This window comes from Melospiza georgiana, chromosome 5 (assembly GCF_028018845.1).
Source record: "Melospiza georgiana isolate bMelGeo1 chromosome 5, bMelGeo1.pri, whole genome shotgun sequence".
Classification (NCBI taxonomy): domain Eukaryota; kingdom Metazoa; phylum Chordata; class Aves; order Passeriformes; family Passerellidae; genus Melospiza; species Melospiza georgiana.
The window spans coordinates 73,958,982-73,982,239 of NC_080434.1; the positions used below are offsets into that span (position 1 = coordinate 73,958,982).

At 41.6% G+C, this 23,258-nt stretch overlaps 1 protein-coding gene across 4 annotated transcripts in view; it reads right to left on the reverse strand.

Moving 5' to 3' along the window:
• Positions 1–412: 412 nt before the first annotated feature.
• The window catches only part of FAM53A (family with sequence similarity 53 member A), a 70,123-nt gene continuing 47,277 nt past the window's right edge, over positions 413–23,258 (reverse strand). For all 4 annotated transcript variants that reach the window (XM_058024419.1, XM_058024420.1, XM_058024417.1 and 1 more), the window contains exon 5: positions 413–1,602. In XM_058024419.1, coding sequence (XP_057880402.1) covers positions 1,294–1,602 — 309 coding nt within the window. In that variant the 3' untranslated portion in view covers positions 413–1,293. The remainder of the gene's footprint in view (positions 1,603–23,258) is intronic.

Genomic DNA, 23,258 nt, shown 5'->3' on the forward strand with positions numbered 1-23,258 from the left:
CTGTATTTTGGTTTTATGGCATAAGTTCCAGTAGGAGTTGGCTCATTTGGGCACAATAACATGATAAACTCAAAAGCCATTATCTGAGTTTCCTACCCCATTAAACCATTTGGAGATTAATCTCCCCCTTACTGAGGAAGTTCCTTATTGTAGCTGAACTAAAAAGTATGTGTTGCAATAGTCTGCAATGAGTGCATTATGACATTTGAGATTATTCCAGTGTACGTAATCATGAAGACACTTGTGGGATCCAGCATGAGTTATTTCACAGAGCTCCAGACAAACCTGACATCACTTTTGTTTCAGATGACCAGAAATCTGCCCTTCCCCTCCACCAAATTCCAGGCATAAATACCCCATTACAGAATTTACCACATTTTTCACCAGTAAAATCCATTAACAGACACACAAGTGCAAAGCAAAATGTCATTTTATTTAATTCAAGGACTATTTTCCTTCTAGTATTGCTGAAGGGATCACCTCCTGGGGAATTGATCATTACAAAGTCCCTGTCTAAAAGTTCAAGTGCTCTTGTTGTACATTCTTTTGAAACACAGAAAACATAATGACCAAGTAGGTGGGCAGCTACTTGCAGTTTTGGCCCACCTAAATTAGCATTGCTTCAGGCTAGAAAACAATTCAAGTAGTAAAATAATGAAAAATGTTAACCTTTAAGGTCACTACCATATTTTGATCAAAAAAGTCCTGAATGTATGAAAAGAACATTTGTACATGTTATGAAGTTGTTTTTTAACCAGACACTGTCAAAGATGGCAGTTAAATATTTTGGACCAGTTGTCAACCAGATATTTAAGAGTTCTATCTGACGGTTTATTACCAATTTCATTACGCAATTCACTTTTCACATTAAGCTCTTTAACAAAAGCAACATAGACCCGCACCAGAATCACTGTAGACAGATTTAGTTTTATAGAATGCCCTTCTGAAAATTCGTTTCAAAATAGAGATGCTTTTTCTCCAGAACTGTAAAAGCCATAAAAATGCAAAATATTTGTTAGGAAATTTTTAATCAAAATTATTCCTTAATGTTCAAAATAACATTTAACCTCCTACATTTTTTTGTTGTTGTTGTCATCATCCACATATTGACCAATAGAGACTAAACAGGTAACAATGGTTCACGTTTTTCCCCCACCTGAAACATTTCTTCTAACACAGCCCCAAAGATAGGCAATACAGAGATTCAGGGACATGGATTATGCATGGCAAAGGTAATCCTCTATCGCTTTAATTTAGAACAATGCTGATTCCAGCACCCGGCTTGCAGGAGTCTCAGTTGTTCTCGATCTGCTCCAGGTCCAAGTCCCCGCAGTCCAGGGGGAAGATCCCCTCCTCGTGGCTCTCGCAGTCGCTCGTGTCGTCGTCGCTCTGGCCCGGGCACTGCCCGCCCTGGCAGCCGCCCTGGCACGGCCCGCCCTGGCACGGCCCGCGGCGCCGCTCCTGCGCCGGGCTGCAGCCGGGCGTCACCGCGCTCACCAGGTCGCTGGAGTCACAGGGCGAGGACACGATCGTCTTCATTTGCGTGTCATCGTCGTCATCTTCATAGTCAAGGGAGCAAAGACTTTTGGAATTTTTTAAAGTCTGCAATTAAAAAAAAAAAAGAGAGAAACCATGACTATACTGAACATGACTGGACAGGAGGAACAGAATAAATTCTTGACATTCTTGAATGGTTTGAGTGTATGTACTCAAGAGTGCCACGTGTTTAAAGTAATCCTCGAAATGAGAGGCATGAAGGAAGAGGAAGAATGGTATTTACTTACTCCACAGTCAGGCTTTGCATGGATATTTTGCCTAGATTCCCATCTGTGAGAAAAACAGTCCCATTTTTTATGCAAGAAGAGCCAAAAGCCTACCCTTGGTTCAACTACATGAGGAAAGAGAGACACCCACCCAGTTTGCTGTATTGGGTTTCTGGCAAGTCCAGAGCAGAGCATTTGGTGACACCAGCATTTAGGTCAGACAGCTGCCTTGCAGCCTGGTCAACAACTAATTTCCTCTGCAGACAATGAGCCCTCAGGCATCCCCTCAGAGACTGCCAGGACAACTGGCACATTTGGGTAATCTCAAACAGAAGAAACCCAAGCCTCTACTGGGAGCATCTTGCTTGGTTAGTCTTTCAGCTGGGTACGGTCTGAACAGGAGCTCAGGAGCAATTCTGTTTCAATTCAAAGGACATTAAAACTAGAGGGGCACTCATCCTTATTTGTACAATGGCAAAAGAAAAGAAACACTCAGTAAATGTGCTACCTCTGTACCAGAGATAAAGGAAAATACCCAAGCTCCTCATGGAGCTGTAAGGGATCCTTGGCTAGAATCCAGGGAGAGCATTAAAGAAAAAAACAAATATACAGAGAGCAGAACTTAAACTTTAACAAGTGAAAACCTTCCAAATTGTGCCTCATGCAAGCACCCAGTGAGAGGAGGGTGAAACAGCCAGGGCTCCTCTGAGAAGTGGTGCAAGACAGAATAATGTCACACTCATTTTCAGTCTCTCACTGGTTAAGTGACTCCAGCCTCACAGACAGCAATCATTGTATTACAAGGAGATCCACAGGGAACAGGACCAACTTTCACACCCATTTCCAGCTTCCTCCCCCAATTTGTCATTTCTTAAGTATTTCATATTTGTTTATTTGAAATGGGAACATTGCAACATTCCTAGTATGCTGTATTCCAGATGCTCTTCCAGACATGAGTGTAATGGCTCCTGCTCCACCAATGCACACCAGCACCCACATAAGGGGGCTTACCAGCATCTTTGGGTATTTTTTTAAACAAAATTTCACAATTTCAGAAGAAATTTGAATTAGCCTTGTCTGTAAACATCTGGTTAAACAAGGAAAGTTCACCAGGGGGAGAGGACTAGCCTGATCCCTTAGGCTGATGTAACATGTGGAACGCCTTGCAGACAATCCCACTGCCATGCTGCAAGGTCAGGGTTCCTTGGACATCCCTACATCCAATCTGCATGGAAAGCTCATGGAGGGAAAGCTCAGGTCAAGGTGCAAAGCAGAGCACTCGAGGGCTGGAGCTCAGTCACAGCACAGGCGGGATGGGATGGGCAGCACTGGGATGGGATAATGGGATGCACTGGGATGGGATGGGAGAATGGGATGGTGGCCCCATCACTGGTGCCCCTCCACAGCAAAGGCACTGCAGCAGCATTCCCTGAGCCTGCACCACATTTAACACACCAGTGCAACACATTTCTCCACTGATCAGAGGTTTGATCTGTTCTTCCCCCACTCAGCTTCCATATCTCACAACACACATTAGATGGCTGGTTAACAAGTGACACATTTCCAGGCAGAAAGAGCAATAAGGGATAACCTAATTTGTTTGAACAGACAAACAAGACCTCGTCTAGGAGCTGATTTATGTAACTCCAAGGCCTGCATCTGAAGATGAGCCCTCAGGAAAAAAATACTGCTAGTCATAGTTCTGCCAGGAGGAATTCAAAGTCTTTGTTAGCCATGGTTAAAGCCCTTCTCCAGTTTTGCATGTGACTAACACCAGTAAGATAAACAACCTTGCATCATCAAAAATATTTGTATTTTCAAATTTCACTCTCCTGTGAAAACAGCTTCAGTATAATATTCATTCCTGCTTTCAAAATGCTTCCATATAGCTCACTTACATTTTATTCAAGTAGAAACATTTGAGTTTCTCTCTATGACTAACAGGTACAAATTTCTCTCCTATTTATTAAAAAGCAAACCAGTGTATTTTTAAAGTAAAAAACATTAAAGTATATTTTAATCTTAAGTCTATCTCACTGCTTTGAAAAACAAAAGATGTGTTCTATCTCCATACAGAGACAATATTTTCAGTTCTTTAAACTTATAGTAGGAACTGGGAAGAAAAGGAACCAAATAAAGAGAAGCTTTGAAAGTTCTGCTTTCACTGTCTTAGAAAGGAATTCCTCAGTCCCCCTTCAAAATATCTTTTATTCAATTTACTGCAAGAAATTAATCCAACCACACAGCTGTCCTTCTAGAAGGTTTGTGTACATAAATGGAAAATTGCCTGTTAGCTGTACTGTGCTGAAACCACTTGAATGGGAACTTTTAGCTGGTTTCAACACAACAGCAAGTGCATTCAACTGGTTCTTTGTTCACCCACTTGTCACAACCTCACCAAACTAAAAATAGGTGGATTTATTATCTCGCAGCACAATCCAGCTCCTTTCACAAAGCAAAAGGTAGGAATTGCAATGCATTCAGGCCCTCTGAACTGCAGCTTTCCACGCTGCACTGGTACAGTACCACACCTTTCAAGAACAATTGTGCTCAGTGGGGAGCCTGCGAGTACTTGCTCAATGGTCCTCGTTTCATAAAGGATGCTGGACTAGCAAGACAAAAGAGTCCACAGTTGGCAATGGATAGAACTCAATCAGCTAGAAGCATTCTTTTGTGTGATGGAAAAAAAAGGAAAAAAAAAAACCCTCAGAGTTTTAAAAGAAGTGAGGCGATAAAATGTCTGAATATTAAGGAAAAAACCCCAACTTTGTACCAAAAACAATGGTGGAGAAGGAAATAAAAGAAATCTCTCTAGACCCTTGCCATACAAAGCAAACAAGAAAGGCCCAGAGCAGCCTGAAAGGAAGCTAATGTCTGTACTCTTTATTAAACCTTCACTTCAGAAACCCATAATACATCACTTTTTTCCAAATATAAAAAGCAATAAAAAGGTTGTTTTTGTTTTACTAACAAAACTAGAGCATTTGCTACAGTAGTCAAGGGAAAAAATAAGACATTTATGAGCATGAAAACCTAGTGTATAATGGGAGCAGCAGCTCTCATGCTTCTCCCCCAGTCCAGCCTTGGCTTTGAGTGGGTGAGGATCCAGCTGCTCCGCAGAGGGGCAGCTGCAGCAGCTGGCACTCCCTGAGGAGCAGAGGAGCCCTCAGCCCATCCTGCTGCCTTCTCAGCACCAGCTACCCCGATGGCACAGGCCTGGGCAGAGAGGGAATTCATCAGACTGGTTATCTGGTTTGCTGCCTGTCCCATCCCGAGCCCTCTGCCTGCAGTGGCACAGGAGATGCTGCTCTCACTCTGGCACACAGCACTTCTCCACTGCTGAGGTCTCTCTACCAGCAATATGAAATACATGGATGGTGCAGTGGTCCTCATGAGGAGGAGATTCTGGAACTTCCCAGAGCATCAGCATCTAATCCAAGAGCTGAAGTAGCAGAAGCCAAGCATGGAGCGACATGTGGCTTTTTTGTTCCTTCCCTGTATCTAGCCACTTGATGGAGATGGGGCAAGTCAGATGGGCTGCACTTCTCCCTTTGAGAGCTTCATGGGTCCTTACTTCACTTCCTTGAATTAGGTTTCCTGTAGATTAGTGACACTGGCTCCAAAAATGCCTTTACTGATAGTAACCCATAGCTAAAGCTCAGATCAGAAGCACCACAAACAGCACAATGCATTTGTGTCTCAGACCTGTCCCCAAGGAGGTCACAGCTGAGTCTCAGCAACAACAAAACACAACCAGGGAACAATTTTTCTTTTAAGAGATTCCATGAAGTGAAGCTAAGGGGGAGGCTTAAGGAAGGACTTTGTCAGAACTGACACAAAAGCCTGGTGCTGAGCAGGGCTCCATCACAAAGAACAAACCATCACCTGGCTGACATCACACCCACCACACACTGATGTGAAAACTGAAAACTGAATTTTCACTTCAGGCACATTAGTACCTTCACCTGTGACAATTCAAGTTGGAGATATGTACAGAGTCTACTGTAAACAATTAGAAATGTCAACTTGTTGTACAGATTAAAAAATATCCCATCACACTCCTAATCCCTGCATCCTCTACTATGCATGAAGTGAAAAACAGTAATAAAAATGCTGTGTTTATGTAACAAACTAATAATCTTTCTGTAGAATAAATCTCTTGACATTTGACTCTGACTTTTCTGTCTTGAATTGCACTGAGCATTTTGTGAACACCCCAGTGTTTGCAGATAACCTTTGCTTTCAAGAAACTTGCAGCTGAGTAGAAATGCTGCTTCACTGGTACAAAGTGGTGCTGACAGGAGGAAAACAATATAGTATTCTCCATGATGTTATGTGCCTGAGGCTTGCTAATGCACTAGAAGTTAAACCCTTAAGTGGGAAAGAATCTCCCCCTGTTCAAACAAGAAATTAAAAGGTGTAGAAATAAATTAGATTTTATAATTCAAGTGTCTAGGAAAAGACTTCAGAACCAAAACCACCGCAGATTTTTAAGTTATGCATTTTAAGTAAATCAAAAGACCCATAATTAATTTTCTTGCACCAGGTTAAAAAAACAAATAGTGAACAAAACCATTTCTTCTGTACTTATTTATGTATTATGTGGAAACCATCAAATCCCAAGAAAATTCCTGACACCTTCATGGGCAAAATCAAGTCTCTGTTCAAATTGATTTGGGAACCAAAGATGCTGTTCCTTTTTTTTTTTTTAGCTCTGCAGTTATCCCTCATTTTCCTGGAAATCTGACATGTACTTTATATATGAAAAAGGCAATGTTTATGTCATCATCTACAGCTAGTGATCAGAAAAGAACTGGAATAGTGAATATGAATGAGAAAGAGCAAACAGCCTCTAACATTCTGCCATGTAAATAGACACTGAACTATAATAACCATTCTCCCAGCACAGAAAGAATTACTGCTGCAATTCTTGTAGTCAAATAAGGTAAAACTCTATTTGCAATGCCAAAGACCCAGTTAAAACTCAGTACAAGCTGACAGCAGCACACAGCAATATGGCTATGACTTGAAATGACAACTGTTCAGTGCTTTGTCTCTGCTCTATCTTCAAAGATGACTTCAATTTTTTTAGATGTAGGTGCCCAGGGAGGGAAGGAAACTGCCATCAACTCCTTTCACATCAGATGCTGAACAGCATCACGATGTAACAGGCTTTCATCTCCCACTAGCCAGACTGTTCTAGATTTAAGTGTGCAGCTTTCTGGTGTAGTCTACCATGAAAGTTGATCTATTTATTGGCCTAGATATTTATGCTCATATTCTAAATTGCACCACAGTGTCCTTCTAAGTTTTGTTTATAAGCTGTAAGGACCTGTGATTTAATTTGGCTTTCTATTCAGTGCTATTAGTCAAAAAAGAGTAGTATGTCTTAAAGAAATATTTAAGTGAATAAATATTTAAGTGAAATGGTGAATTACCTAATTACGCTCAGATATGCCAGAATACAAGGCTGCTCATTGTGCAAACTGAGAGAAACCACTGGAACAGTTAAAGTCTCCAAGTGCAAAATGATAAAATGCACCAAGCCTGGGGGCAGGAGGGGAAATCAGGGTGCAGTTCCCTCCCTGCACCCACACAGGGCCCCCGCTGGAGAGGGGCTCCCACACTGAGGCACTGCAGCCCCCGGAGCTGCAAAGCAGCCACTCCCCAGCCAGGAAAGCTGCAGGACCCAGCTGGCATCACTGCTATCACACCCAGGGCAGACAGCCACGCTGGAGGCACGGCAGGTGCCAAACACATCCGGGATTGCAAACGGCACCCAGTACCCACTGCCCAAACTCAGACCTGAACACCATCCATCACAGGCACTGCACATACAACAGTAAATTTCACACTCTAAATATGCCCTCCAACAAAGCATCTTTTCCTTTCAGTGGTTTGCAAAGATGATCTGAAAACTGAGAGCATCCCCAGCCCCCTCAGAGCTACCAGCTCACCCCTCCCATGGATTACATGCACTCGGGGAAGTCTCATCATCAAGTAACATAAACTAAGGAATTTAAGCAGATTAAAGAAAAGTTTGTCAGCCTAAAATTGTTTAAAAACTGAATTTAAGCAGCCAAACTACTACTGCAACTTTAAAAATTAAATTTTGGTCAGATGGGGCAATTTAGTGCAGGAAACTTTGTGCTGGGGTTCAGCAGCTTCTACAAGTTCAGGACCATTCATCTCAGGGGTTAACTTCTGTTTGTTTTTAAAGACAAACTGAAAGCTAAGCAAGTTAATGCAGTACTTAATGTAATCCAGTCAAGAATATGATTCAACACTAGTGTTAATATGGAGAGGGTGAACATATATAGCAATTTTCCTTTTTATAAAGCCCAAACCAACATTAAACCACATTTTTAAAATTTTCCAGTACGGAGTTTTAATCAAGATGTTAGATTTTCTAATTCAGTGGATTTGTTAACTGCAACCTTTTACCTTCCCTGTCTGAGTATAAATCATGCAAGCTTTTATTGAAGTGAGAATGTGGAATTGCACTCTACAAACATCAGGCCTACCTATTTCACCTGCATGTAATTAAGCAGAGAAAGTTTCAGCTATTCTTAGGAGCAGTCCAGCAGGCACCTACAGATGCTATGAATTATGCCATTAGCTACAACAGAGGGGCTCACACAGAGGATTTAACTCCTCTGAAGTGACCAATAACAAATACAGTGCCAAAGTGGAACACAGGGCCATTGCTTTGTTCAGTGCACACTACAGCACAAGGCTTGGCCAGGGAGGAGCAGGTTTAACCCAAACAGGACAATTCCTGGATACAGCAGCAGTGTTCATCTGAAATGCACCCATGCATTAAAACAGAGCTTTCTTCAAAGGCAAAGAAGCACCACAGGAAAAGTTATTCCAAAAGTTATTCCAAAGGGCACTGAAAGAGCAGGGAAAGGTTCTTGCTCTGGTCTTGCTGCAGCAACAGCTGCAGTCAGGGGTCTCTGCAGCACCACAGAAACTCTTCTGCCCTAAGGTAAACCACTGTCTCTGCACACCTTTACCCAGGTTTTTACTGCTCACTGCTTGACCCTAAGCACATCTCTATTATGGATAGTGAATTTATTTACCTGATGGACAGACTGAAGAGCTGGACAATATGGAATTGGGCCTTACTGTGCCTGAGCTGCATAAGCTCAAGAGGCTTTGGTCTGGCAAATCCAATCAGCCAACAGCACTAATGAGCAATGGTGTGATGAACAAACAGCTGCACCACTTGTGTGCTCACAGGGATGATAAACACATCTGGTTTCGTAGAAGGACACAGAGGGAAACAATGCAAGCACATGCTCTCCCAGCAGAAGTGATTCATGCTTTGCCAGAGTTGTTCCCTTGTTTCCTATTCAAGAACTATTACCTTTCCTTTCAGAAGGAAACAGGCTGCAGAAGCAAGAAACAACTTAAACTGTGTATTACCATCTTCTGTAGCAATATGATAAAATAATTTTATGAATACTTAGTTAAACCAAATCTAATTAATACAGATGAAAGATGCATCTATTTTTCCACATTTCAGACTGGGAAATAAGAAGGCACACACACACATCATTAACATGAGCTACACACACATCCCCAAACAGAAACACAGGCACAAAAGGAGCAGCACAAGAAAACTGCTTAACAAGACTGATTGCTTGCAGCACCATCTTTCAGTGTTCAGCATTCAGGATCCAAAAACAAAGGCCACTCTGGGTAGTCAAAGCCTTCTGATGTATTATTCCTCTGACAGAAGAATTAACAGACTACAATCAGCTCTGAAACAACAAAAACAAAAAAGTTACCTCTAACCCCAGGAGTTTTAATAAGTTTCTCAGTTTCTAACTAGGCACATTTAGACAAGAAGAGAAAGAGCTCTACCTGTGCTTCCACAAAACTCCAAATAAAAAGTGACATTTCAAAGTTTTCTTTGCCATGCCAAACTCTGCTCTCAAGCAACAAGGTTTAAGTTGACTGATTATGCACTGGAGTAACACAGGACAGGATTTGACCCTTGTGGCTTCAAAACATGACCATATTGGCTTCATTTCCTGCCATTTATGTGTCATCTATTTTTATAGAGAAGTTCTATTCCTGAGAAGTTTAGCCAAGGTCTTATTCCTTCATGACTTTGCTATGAGCTGCAAACAATTACTTTAACAACTGAATCACATATGCACCAATTGCTGCAGCGTACGCACCAACTTCTCTTCAAATTCCTGCATGCTCTCTTTTAACTTCATTTTTCTCCTCAGGTCCAATATGAAGTTGATGTGATGGGTCAAACTTAGGAGAAATTAGAGACATAAACCCCAAATCCTGATTGCAATGCTCCCTCATTAGTTACTGACAGATGTCACACTCACCTATGTTATTGCGTTATGCTGGAGCCCCATCATAACCAGCATTTTAAGGGATTCCATAATTGGGCCATAAAGTTCACTTCTGCCAGGGGAGGGGCATGGAGAAAAAAGGGGAAAACTACCCCATCAGCTTGGGAACAGTTCCCCTTCCTCAAACCAATTTTCCCAAACAAAGCCCTAAGATCTTGCTGTGCGAGTGCACAGAGGGACACATAGACAAAGCACAAGTGCTGCTATCAATCTCTTGCTCAGCTCAATGCAAAACCCACAATTTAACAATAAATTCTTCCAGGAGTATTAATTCAAACTGTAGGTGGACCTTGACCACTAATTATTTCCAGGGACAAGTTAAATTGAACACAATGAGTTTGCTTAAGAATTAGTACCAGAGACTGAATGCGAATGGTGCATGGACTGCATTTTTCTAGCTCAGTATCTGATTTTGGACTATTTGAACTTTTTTGAAATAATATGGTTCAGGAAGTGATCCTGATATTAAGTGACAAGACTGTTATATATTTTTAATACTTAGGCAACTTGTACCAAAACTTCTATTTGCTAAATAAAATTCAGACAAGTTGTTTATTGGCTCAAATACCAAAGCTGACAGCATGTCAGCAGTTGATGCTCAGTATGTTTTTTTTAAATCAGGAAACCATATATGTGGTCCTTTATCCTTCAGTGCAATACTTGTTTTAAAACACATCATGCCAAGTCAGAGGAGAAGCAAAGTATACACAACTTGTGTAAGGCAGAGTCAACACTCACGTTCCCAAAACACTGAGGTAACACTAAAACTGAGCTCAACCTCTCACTGCATGGCCTCAGTTTTCCTCTGTTGTTTAGTAAACCCAGAGTTTGCATGAAAGCTGCAACATTCAAAAAAACTGTACATTCAATTACTACATGTGCCTTGTTTTAGAGATGAGGATCTGTTTATGCTATCCCAGCTTGCAAACTTCCTAGCATTCCTTTTGAGTGTTAGTCACATGGTTACTAATACAATGAAAACTGAAATCAGGAAACTCATCACAAGTCTCATCTATTTAAAACTCCTTTTCTGCTAATACTTAAGCTTTATTGCAAAGCACATCAGAATAAAAACAAATGAGTACTTTCAAATATAGAAACAGATGAGCTATTAGATTATCTGCAGCTCACCTCAACACTAAACCATCACCTTCCAGATCACTTATGCAGAAAACATGCCTTATAAACTATATCCCATTAGAAGCTGCATCTAACAGCAACTTCAGGACAGAACAAACTTCCCTTCAATTTTTATGTACTTGAAAAAACATGTAAACAAGTCAATATTTCCCATCCTCGTGGAAAAGCTGACATCACTAAGTGATGCAGAGAAATGCCCATCAGTTCATTTTCACAGGATTGAGATATCTGTTCTGCTTTTATCACACCTATGCACCAGCACACACATGCAGCAGGAATTGATCAGTGCAATGCAAGTCTAGCAAAAGACCAAGGGACAGCTGGGTTTGAGACTTTTCCAAGGGATTTTAAGAAACTCCTCTGCAGAGAAAAGCCTCAGATGGATCAACTTGGTTTAAGGTCTCTTTTAAATGATGATGCATCGAGTCAGACAGTGTGACTGTCAAAAAGCAAGGGAAGCTTCACAACAGATAACAGAGCATGGAAGAACAGTCTAGTTTCAGAGTTAAGTCCTTGCATTCAAGTACCACAACGATGTACTAATCTATTAATTTGATTAACATGTTATTACAACAATATAGAATATTTAAAGAGCCCTCTCCCTGAATTAACCTGACTTAAATTCTAAGATGTACAACTTTTTTTCTAGTACATTTTAGAAATTGCACAGAGATTTCATTTGTTGCCAAAAAATCTGGAAAAAGTTCCCATATCGATGATGAAACACTACTCAACACTTCTGCTAGCCATCATCTCTTGCAATTTAGAGCACGGGGGAAAAAAAATAACTTAATCCTCTGCCACCTGCCAAAACCCAGATGGTAAAACCTGAGAAAAGTGCTCTCACCTCTCTTTAAACCCTCTGGTGCAGCTTAGGCACATTAACTATAAGTACCCTATATTTAACACTGAACCATAGCTCTTAACTCAGTATTGCATTGTTTTCCAAACAACATCACCAATAATTTTAGCATAATCCAATTTTCTGATGGGATAAGTAATAATTAAAAATTAAATATCCACAGCTGGCTGAAACCTGGCATGGGAGTGAATAGATGGCCCCTTTCTTTTCTCATAATGTCAAATGCAGATGGTCTGGTACTCATTAGCTCTTTCAGCAACAAATACTTATTGTACACACAGGAACTTGCAAAGAAGGAAAAGCAACTCTGCAGCAGATACTGAGCTGCCTCCTCTTCTTCTCAGCACGCTGCTTACCGGGAAGTACCATGAACATCCATGCAGAGCTGACTGCAGGTATGGCAAAGCAGCTCCGTGATGAGCAGCTCTGGGGATCTGCAAGACATTTGTTACAGAATCCATTCACTAAAGAGGGGGAAAACCTCCATCCTTAATGAGATTTCCTTTCTTCACTCTCCTCAGGGCTTACACTCCCTCACTGTCCGAGCACAGGGAACCTCCAGCACAAGGGCTCACTTCATTAAATGCCATTTTGGGCCTAATTTCACATTGAGAGCCACTGTGCCGAGGCAAAGAAAGCAAAACGCCAGCTGCTCTCTGTGCCTGCCACCTCAGCAGCGTTTCATTCACTGCTCCAAAACACTTCCAGGCATCCATTCAGAACCAAGCACCCCCAGCCTGCTCCGTCCTGTCACAGCACAAAGTGCTGGCTTGTCTTCAGCTCACTTTTGATGCTTGCCTATCATCTCCCAGCCCAGCCTACTCCTATCTCCTTTCCTTCTTCCCAAGCCTGCTGGAATTTGAACTTTAAATGGACACCCTCCATGGCAACAATAGATAAAAAAGGAGCCTTTGATTGTTCATGCGTTGCAGAAAAGAAAGGAGGAGATGCATCCTGGCTGTGACCTAGCAGAAACTCATCAAGCACAGCTCTCCTTCCATTGCAATGGGATGCCTGAGCCTGGAGCCACTCATTCAGGCTCCCTGTGTCTATGTTGCCATTCAAAGAGGATCAATTCTTCAGGTTTCCCCTGTTAAGGAATTAAATGTTGATCCTCAGAATGAAGGGCAACACCAAGCTTGGAAAGCTGCCAAAAGGTTCTGTAACACTCAGCAGTTTGGAGTTAATTCAATACTTATTGATACCTAGCAGGACTTACAGCTGCATTATTTATAAGGGGGGAATCACAGAGCCATATTTAGACCTTGGTAATAAACTATTTTTAGCAGCATCTGTTTTTCTAGCTTGTTCCCTTGCTTAGGCAAGAGCATTCTTTTATCCAGCTCCCTCTTCCTTGCCCATTTAAAAGAATCCACAGAGTCTAAACTGAAACATGAGTTAGGATCACTCAGAATATTTACTGTGCAGCAATCCTCCTAATCACGTTCTGGAAATCAAACCTGCTGACTAAGGACAGTCTTGGGCTGATGTAACACTATATATGTTGTCTTCACAGAAGAGAGCAGATTGTTTTAATGTAAGGCAATGTGTTTCACACAAAGGAGGTTACTATCTGGAAAGAAACAACTGATCATTAACTGCATTAAGCTATCTGAAAAGTGGCTCACAACTCCTGGCAGTGCTTTTCTGGGACGTGGTTGCCAAGTTTCACCCTCATTAAACACACAGATTTTTCTTTTTGGTCACAAGTACATTCTGCCAGGCCAGGCTGCTGTTAGAGGGAGAGAGAAATCATAAGCAGCTGCTGCAAGCACCTTGTTTCAGAGATGAGTTTCAAGCTGCAGCTGTTACCCACTCAAAAACTCCCCCAAACCTCAAATTACCTCTTTGAGTTTACATTGATATTCTGCTTTTAGCATGTGACACAACACTGGTGGCCTCTGCAGCAGGACAAGGGACAGAATGAAGGCATTGCTGGTTCCTTGAACTCTGAGGGAAGCAAGGCTTTGGGTACTTCATGCAGATTAAATTCTCAGAAATGCACTTGATAGCAGCAATATATTCATCTTAATCTCTTGGCTCATAAAAGTTTTTACCCAAACAGCAGCACAAATATTCAAAAGTTTTGCTGTTGTGTCAGATTAAGAAATTTTCCTGTAGAGCAAAGCAGAAAACTCATGTAAAATATGAGCTCATAGGGTTCTTATTTGTTCCAAAGGGCAGCAGCCATAAGGGTTGCAAAGCTGGTTTCCTAGGCCTTGCAGCACAGGTCAGGCATTCCTAGGAAGCAGACTGTGTGCAGCAGAAAAACTAAAAACATTCCCAGCATGTAGCACACAGGTCAAAATTAAATTCTACAAATGCACAACAGAAACATGCAGCCACTATAAGGGATTCCAACAAAGTCTTGAGGGCTTTGAAACTTCAAGCAATCAGTATTATTAATAGAACATTCACTGGCACTGGCATTATGCAACAATAATTTCAGTGTGGAGCAAACACAGCAGCGCTGCCCACCCAGCAGCCCCTGGGATGTCTCCCTGCGCCTCAGTGCCTGTGTTTCTGCCCCAGTGGGGGAAAGAGGACACAGCACTCCCAACACGAGGACAGCGCGCTGCCCGGCGCACGGACAGGCTCCCTGGCAGCACAACACAGCAGGGCCAGCGTGGTGAAGGCTGCTCCTGCTGGGAAGCATCTCCACAGGCCCCAGCAGCAGCCGCTGCGGCCCCACTCGGGACAGGGCTCTGCCCCTCTCCGGGGCTGCTCGGAGAGCGCACCCGCACAGCACAGCCTGCCTCCGCCGGGAGAGCTCAACAAAGCCACGCCAAGCACAGAACCAGGCTGCAGCACTTGGAGTGGCCACACAAAGCACATGGACAAAAGCCAGCACATACAGTAACTGCCGCAATAAATTTAAGATTTATTGCCAAGTATGTTTAAGAGTAAAAACTAAGATTACAACTTGTAGTTCAATTCTCTAAGGCTGTTGCATAACCTGCAAATATATTACAACGTGAGAGCAAGCTAATACTGGTGATTAACCAGGAATATAATCAGAGGATCTGGAAATCTTCAAAAATGCAGCTTGTTGCAAGCCTTACAGCAAAGCACCCGACTCTCATGGGGGCAAGGATGCTTGCTTGCACATAAACAGACACTTTTGTGAAGATTTGGAATGTGTAACCTCCCTGATTCCTTTCACAAAGCTGAGGGCTTATTAGCCAGTGCATATGCACATTTAGTATGATTCTGCATTCAGACAGTACTACAGGGACAGATGAATCACAGTCTCAGAAAGCAGCTGGAGAAGATGATGGCAAAAAGATCCAGGATCAGGCTCGCCAGGATCTGCCCATCCACCCTTCCCTTCCACACCAGATGGCTCTGGAAAGGCAACAGTTATCTGTCCTTAAAAATCAGTGATCACAAAGAAAAGGCTTGGTGACTAACTCTCAAGTCCATATGCATCTGAGGGGTGGCTGTGTGCCAGTGAAAGAACTGTGGCAGGCCAGAAGAATCTGTACAAACTCCATTTCCATCCTGGTCCATTCAGGGATCTCTCCCCTCCACCCCAGTGACTAAGGGATCCACAGCTCCAACACTGAAACCCTCCCTCAGCCAATATTCTTGCATATCCAGCCTATGTGAAATGGATCTGCAGCTGGTTCGAACTGCGTCAAGTTATATACTGGCAAAAACCAGGAACCAACAGGAGATTCATATTTTACCCTACTATAAGCAAAGTCTGATCTTACAAGTCTTGAACTTCTAATTTTAAAATAATGCTCAAAAAGCACTGAGGTAGTTTGAACAAAATGTGACTTTTTAAAAAAGTCATACAGTACATGTATTTTTTAAACCTCAATAAGTTTTTTACCACTACTTAGCATTTTGAACAGTATTACTTCAGTCCTCATGATGATCATTATTCAGCAACATGTTTCCATGTCAAGGTCTCCAATGGCAGAGCACAGTGAAAAAAGTACAGAAAGGGCTTTTAATATATAAATGAATTGTGTATGTGCCCTGTAAGCAGCCACAAACAGATCTTTGTCTCCTGACACTAGTCAGAATAAACACATCAATACCAGCCTGCAAGGTCACCAACATTAACTTATTCAGTGTTAACTCCTCCGGATTTGGAGTGGTAACACCCTTGTTCCTCGCAGTAGAAACATTTTATCCTGACAGGTACAGAGAATTCCCAGACAATACACAAGAGTTCACCATTTTCTACAGTGGCTGGTGTCCCCTACCAATGTCTGCAGGGCACCTGAACCAGGGTGTGCTACACCTCCCTCAGACCAAAGGTGGGAACCCAACTCTTTAGCTGTTAAGATTTAAGAACTGGATACACACTCCAGGTATTGCAGGTATGCATTACGAGGGACTCCTCCTTCCCCCATCAAACAGGGAATAACATTTGCCAGATTAACCACAGCCTAAAGTTTAATCTAACTGTTTTTGAATCAGACTGTATCACTACAAGATGCAACAAAAACACTATGCTTGACACGCAGGCACCCCACAGACTAGAGGACCCATTTCTCTAAAAACTGAATTCTTTCTGCTGCCCACTCTTGCAGGGAGAGGACACCTCCTACAGAGCTCAACCACCACAGAACAGAGGTGAAATAACCTGAATTTAAACCAGGGTTCTGTCCAAAGGATATGAAAACAACCAGACAGTTTGGATGTCCAAGAGTTTATTGGTGCCTCGAAAGATGGGAATCAATTAAGTTCTTTCAGTACACTGAGGCCATTCAAGATTATCAATTACCACCTAACTACTCAGATTATTAATTACCACCTAACATACTCACATACTCATGCCTTCTGCTGTTAAAGGACCTTAGGCTCAGTAACAGAAAATACAGAAAATTCTCATTTCTTCTTATGGTTATCCAAACTCTCCATGTGGTGTCCTCTCCCCAGGAGAGCAGAAAGAATTCAGTTCTTTTAGAATACGAATACCAGAGAATAGTATTTTTCAACATGGATCACATATATACTTTAGTTATAAGTCTGAGGTGAGTCTGGAAGTGAAACACACTCCACTGCAAAGTATTTCTGTTCATAATAAATTCCATTATTACACTCCTACTCACCTGACAAAGTATTTCTATTTAACAAGCTTAAGGGCCATTTACCAACCCAACTGCACACTTGCATGCCCTGAAAACACACCTTACTGTGCCAACTATGTGAGCTTTTCAAAATTGAAAAAAGCAAGCTTATTGCTCTGGGACATGCAATTTTAACAAGCCTTGGAAATTCAACTAAAAAAGTTTTTGGTTCTATAGTAACACAGGCTCAAGTTACAAGAGTTACACAAGCAAAATAATATTAAGTGTTTAGCACAACGGCCTGTGCATTGTACTTCAGGACTGTACACTGAAATCCCTGGAACCTTCAGGTCCATATTTTAAATCAGGAAAGTATTCTTAAAACAGGATCCTTAAATGAAGAATAAGATTCTCAAAAACAAAAACCTGCTAGGCAAGCTATTATGCAAAAGTAAACTTTGAAGTAAATGCTGAAAGGAAAGTGGAAAAAACCCCCCACACTAAGTTTATATTTGAGGGGTTTGGAGCACATCAAGAGTCTGAGCCTCTGGATCAAGTCTGGTTTTGTGCACTAATGAAGAATTTCAGTGAGGCTCTGTGTTGATTATGCTTCAAGCACATCTGATTTCTGCCACTCTCACACACACTACAGCAGTTACAAGTAACCTTGGAGCTCTACAAAATAGGACATGACAGTTAAGCCACAAGCACCTGTCATATTTGTTTTAAGATCTTTCATACTATTTGTACTTCATAACACTACTTCAATCACTTATTTTAACCTACCAGTTCAAACTTAAATACCCTTTTTTAAAAGGGACAGTTTTCAACACACTGGCTGGGATGGAGTTACCCAGCATTAGCTGAAGTTCAGAAAACTTTCAGTCCTGCTAAGCAATTTATATCACATTACTCTTGTTCCAACACTGCCAAGACCACAAAGTCCTCCTGCTCTTTACTGGTCATGTGAATTAGTCTAGAAGACAAGCAAAGCACACACTGATCAACGTAAAACAGAACTGAAAACTGAGATAGTTAAAATATAACTAGACAAATGAAAAAAGTCTCATAGAGTATCAAAAGCCACACCTGAAGAACACTGGGAATATGCAAAACCCTTTCCCAGAAGGACAGTATCTTTGCAGAGCTTAAATTGCTCAACCTCTGGTCTTAAAGGCCCTTTTAAACTCTGCATTTGTAAAACCTCTGGAGGCCCAAGCAATCATATACAGAGTTTTTGAGCTGTGACAAACTAGTCTACCTCTTGCCTGAGAAAAAGGACCCATAGGTACATTCCTTCTGGTTTTGCTACTGAGGCTTGGCTGAGGGCAGGCAGGAGGCAGAGACGCTACTGAGGGCGGTGCTGCAGCCCCTGCTAATGCATCCCCCGGGCAAGGTGGAAGGAGCAGAGCCTCGACCCGCAGCGGGCACCGTGACCCGGCGGGACACGCCGAGCCAGGCCCTGCTCCCAGGCAGCCCTACAGACCCACCACGAGCGACACCTGCCACTTCTCCTGCCCCGGGCAGGCACAGCATGCTGTTCTCCTCTCGCATGAGAACACTGCGTCCTTTTGAAAATGAAATAGTTACATTTAAAAAAAAACCTGCAAGTACAATTTCAACACTTTGATATTTCTGATCAAGGCACACTGTGCAGTGATGCCTAGAACACTAGAGTACTGCAAATAGTGAATGTTAATTTTCAACAGGCCTCCAAAATATAGCTCAATATTTTATCCCTCTGAAACACACTATGGAAACACTTTTTTGTGCTGGAGATACTTGTTCAAAAAATTCTACTAAGAGGGCCCGCTTTTGCAACCCCCAAAATACCAAGATATGCCTCTTCTTTTTTTATGGGAAAACTGAAATTAGGAAGGGTTGGCATTTACAAAGAATGAACAGGCACTGCACTAAGAGAAGAGTGTCTGCATTCAGCTATTCTACAATTGTCACTGTCCTTCTCACTCGGTAACTGCTACATAGCAAGCCTCAGCTCATACATGGGACCTTCCTACAACTTGTCCCCTCAGAGCAACAAGTTGTCAAATTGGTGCTATGATTAGGAAAAAAAATTAAGTCCAGGCTTCCTTTGGTAATACTGCAAAATAATTAATGTGAAAAAATGTTAGTGATGTTTTCAAATTAAAACCAGAGAGTGGTTCCCTACTACAGGAGAAGCATGTTTGACAGAATGAAAATAACCCTTGTCAAATCACCCTGTACACCTTGCATTCATAAGGCACAGTTGAATTAAACAGAAGTACAGTTCAGATGAGTACAGTGCATTTCATGCAGCTGGAAGCAACGGTATTTGGTCAGAGAAAGACAAATTTGTACAAACATCTGCAAAAAAAAGTTCAGTGAGTTGATCCTCTCTCCTTTCCCAGTTTCAAAAGTATTCTGCATTTTTGTTTCCCCAAACATTCTTCTTCTTTATAATGCCTATAAGAAAGAATATTCTTTTGGATAAAAAAAAACCAAACCGCCAAGACTAGCTGTAAAAATGTTTCAGTTACACTTGACAAAGTAGTTGTTGAAATTGTTTTAGTTGACATCAGTTGCTCAGTTTCTATATCTAATTTGAGTACTTGAGTACTTAGTCACTTGGCTGAAGTTTAAGAGGTTGCCACATGAATAACTGAGTTATCAGCACCCTGCTGGCTGCCCAGGCTCAGCAGAACTGGAAGCAAGCAGGAACAGTTGCATTTAAGAAGTGAGGATGCATTCGCTGTTTTCTCAAAAGCAAAGGAAGACAGTTAAAATGGAAATGCTGTTAAGCAAACATCCGGATCGATGGAACAGTCATTTCACAGAGCACTCAATGAACCAAGTTATTTTTTAACTACTGCAAGTTCAAGATTCTTAAAAAAGGCAGTTGGGCGGATGAAGTGTGTCACAGCAGTATTGCAACAAGAACAACTAATGGAAAACTACCCAGGCTCCTGTTCCACACAGGCTGCTGCAGCTCAGACTCCAGAGGTTTGGAGCAAGACAAGCTCTTCACATTTCTACCATTTTATCGTTCAAGCCAGAGCATTTTAGCCACTCCACGTTTTTAAAAACACCCTGTCAGCAAGATACATCTGTTGACGTAGCAAAATTAAGTTTAACACAAAGGGACCTATACTTATCCAATTGATGACTTACACTAGAAATTTTATTTAATCCCTTTTTACCTTCTATTGCATGTCAGAGTTAAAAACTCCTGTTCAGGAGCTTCATTTTGTTCTCTATAGTTTCATTATTACAACAGACCTAATCTCCAAGGTACCACCTCAGTTCCCAGCTAATGCAAATATTTACTTGAACTATTTAATTGCATTTTTAAAGCAGACAGGTGATGTCTGATCAAAGTATTTTCCTGAAAGTCAGATACACAACACAGCAGATGTGTTCACGTGGCAAAGCAACCTCAAAATCTGTGGGGGGATCTCTGACACTGGGAACAGTGCAGAGAAACTATAACCATGACAACAGCAAATCACCTACAGGAAAAGGCTGCAACACCTCGATATCAAAACAACACGAGTCCTAACTTCATCCTGCATTGCCCACATACAGGCAGCGTTCTTCACTCCAAACTGACACTTTCAGTCTTGATCTCAGGAGCAACTGTGAAACAGCTCCTTCTGCTACACATAAACGAGTAATTTATATAAACAAAAGTGAATCAATTTAGAGAATTATTCAAAATCAAAGAAAACCATGTTAAAATAACTCATTTTTTCATCTTTGCTTGCATGGAAAGTTGGACAACTCCAAACATCTGGATACAATGAAACTAGCAAGATTTGAAAGAAAATTAGTCTCATTTAGTCTTGATTTTCTTTAGACTCACCTGAAAGTAACTGTACTAACTTCTGCCATAAATAATTTTTGTCATTCAACAAAAAAATCTTTAATCTTTTGCTTCAAAATGCACAGTAAAAACCTTCTACACCTGACCACTTGAATGCTGGTAAATCCCCACAGAGATTGCAAAACCACTCCAAATCCACACCAGAGGAGTGCCCACCAGCACTGAGTGACCTCCCTGTGGCTCCCTCCCTTCAGCCACACCAAAAAGGTCCCCAGATTTTAGAGGCGTCTGTCTGGGCACTGCCTATTCCTGGGTGATTCTTCTAAAACAGACAAGGTCCCTCTTGCTTTTTGCAAACTTAAAACCATTCTCATTTCAAAATGGAAGTTCTCTCCTACATACATGCACACAAGTTCTCAGCCTTTGTATTTTTGCAACAAAAGCTCATTTCACATCAGGATTGCAGCTGCATTTGTTGGAAGCCAATTTTCTTCCTTCACTGAAAATCCCCAGCAGTCATTACACTCAAGTAATCTTACAGATACAAGTTTGAAGCAAGTTATTTTCCTTAATATGTTTATATACCACACTGAATTTAAGAAGTCTTTTTGAATATCAAAAACCCCACAGAAGATGAGTCTTCTGCAGTAATTCAGTTTAAACCTAGTACTTTCTTATCTTCTTGTGCGCACTGATCTCACAGGAAGTTTCTTGGGTGGAGACTTGAGAAAGTTTCCAAAAGCCTCTGAACTGTATCTGAATTACTGGTTTGGTTTTATTCCACATGCCCGCTTTCTACCATCCAAACAGACCTTAAACCAGAATATAGTTCCAGAGAAAAACCTCTGCCCTGGCATATCTTCATGCCCTTAGAGCTCAGATCACACACCCCACTCAGCAGAGCAATCAATGTCATATTCTACTTGCCCTTACTGGCATAATCAAAGCAGGTTAAAAGACTTTTCCACAAATGAGACAAGTAAGGGAGCTGAGTGACCAGAATCCAGTCCAAGGGAGCCCAGAACAGCAGCATGACACAGCTTCTCCTGCAAGTTACACCTTGTCCCAAAAGGAGAAGGTTGAGTTATTCAAAACCATGCTATGACACAGCCCTTGGAATAAAAAGTCAAGTTATAGTCTGTACTAAAGGTCCGAAGAGCAGCAAACCTGCACTGCCTACAAAAAAAATAAACTAACACTGAACCTCAGTTGCTTACTCCAGCAAAGTACACAGAAAGACAAGCCCAGAAGAGAATAATTGTTACTACTTCATCATGACCAGACAGTTTGCTAAGAACTTTATCTCTTCCAGCTTTATGTACTGAAGAGCACTGGTATATTTATCTCAAGTGTGGCACACAAACCTGCTCCCAACTCTAATGCTGTCCTCCATGACCAGCTAAATCATCATTTGTGAGTTCTGCAAGACAGAGCAGCAATACCGAGACCCTCATACAGAGCAGAAATTTAATCAACAAACAGAACAACTGCTCAAAGATGGAGGTGCCAATACAGTTTTGTGACAATGCATCTGAAGACTGCTTAGAAAAAGGGAAATAATATGCCTCAAAGAGCACATTATATTAACATACTTCAGGAGCTCAAGCTGAGTGACATCAGCCACATAAGGGAAGGCTGGAATATTCATGAACTTGACTGAAATGATATCATGGGCACATTTATAGAAAAGCACAAGGTCACACCATCAAACTGCATCACGAGGAATTAATCAGTCGGAAGGGTCAGAGCAGGACAAGAAAAACAAGTGACTGCAGCCACCAACACAAAAGAGCTCTAAAAGGAGAGAGAATAAAAGCAAATAGAAAAAAATACTAGTCAGAGGTAGGCAAGGTTCACAGTCTGCTTCAGCAGAGCCTGGTTTAACACTTAGCATGGCAAAAGAGACAATCAGCAATAACTTTCTCTAAGCAGGCACCGTGCAGAGGGATCAGCTGGAAGGAAGAGCTTGAGAACCAGCTCCAGGGCACCAACACACTTGATAAGGACACGTGATACCATCAGCCATGAGTAAAAGAAATCACTCACAACCTTCTTCATGGCAGTTTTCTAACACAAATCAACAATAAAATCCAGCTCCAATTAAAATCCATGTTAGATGGTGCTCATGTGCTAATCCTAAAGTAAAATGAAACAAACCACAGCAACTTATGCAATATCCACTTGATTTTTACAGGATATTGAAGCCCAGGAACCTGTGCAATCTCTTTCAACAAGAGACTTCAGCTTGGCCATACATCTGACAGTTGGTACTTCTTGGAAATT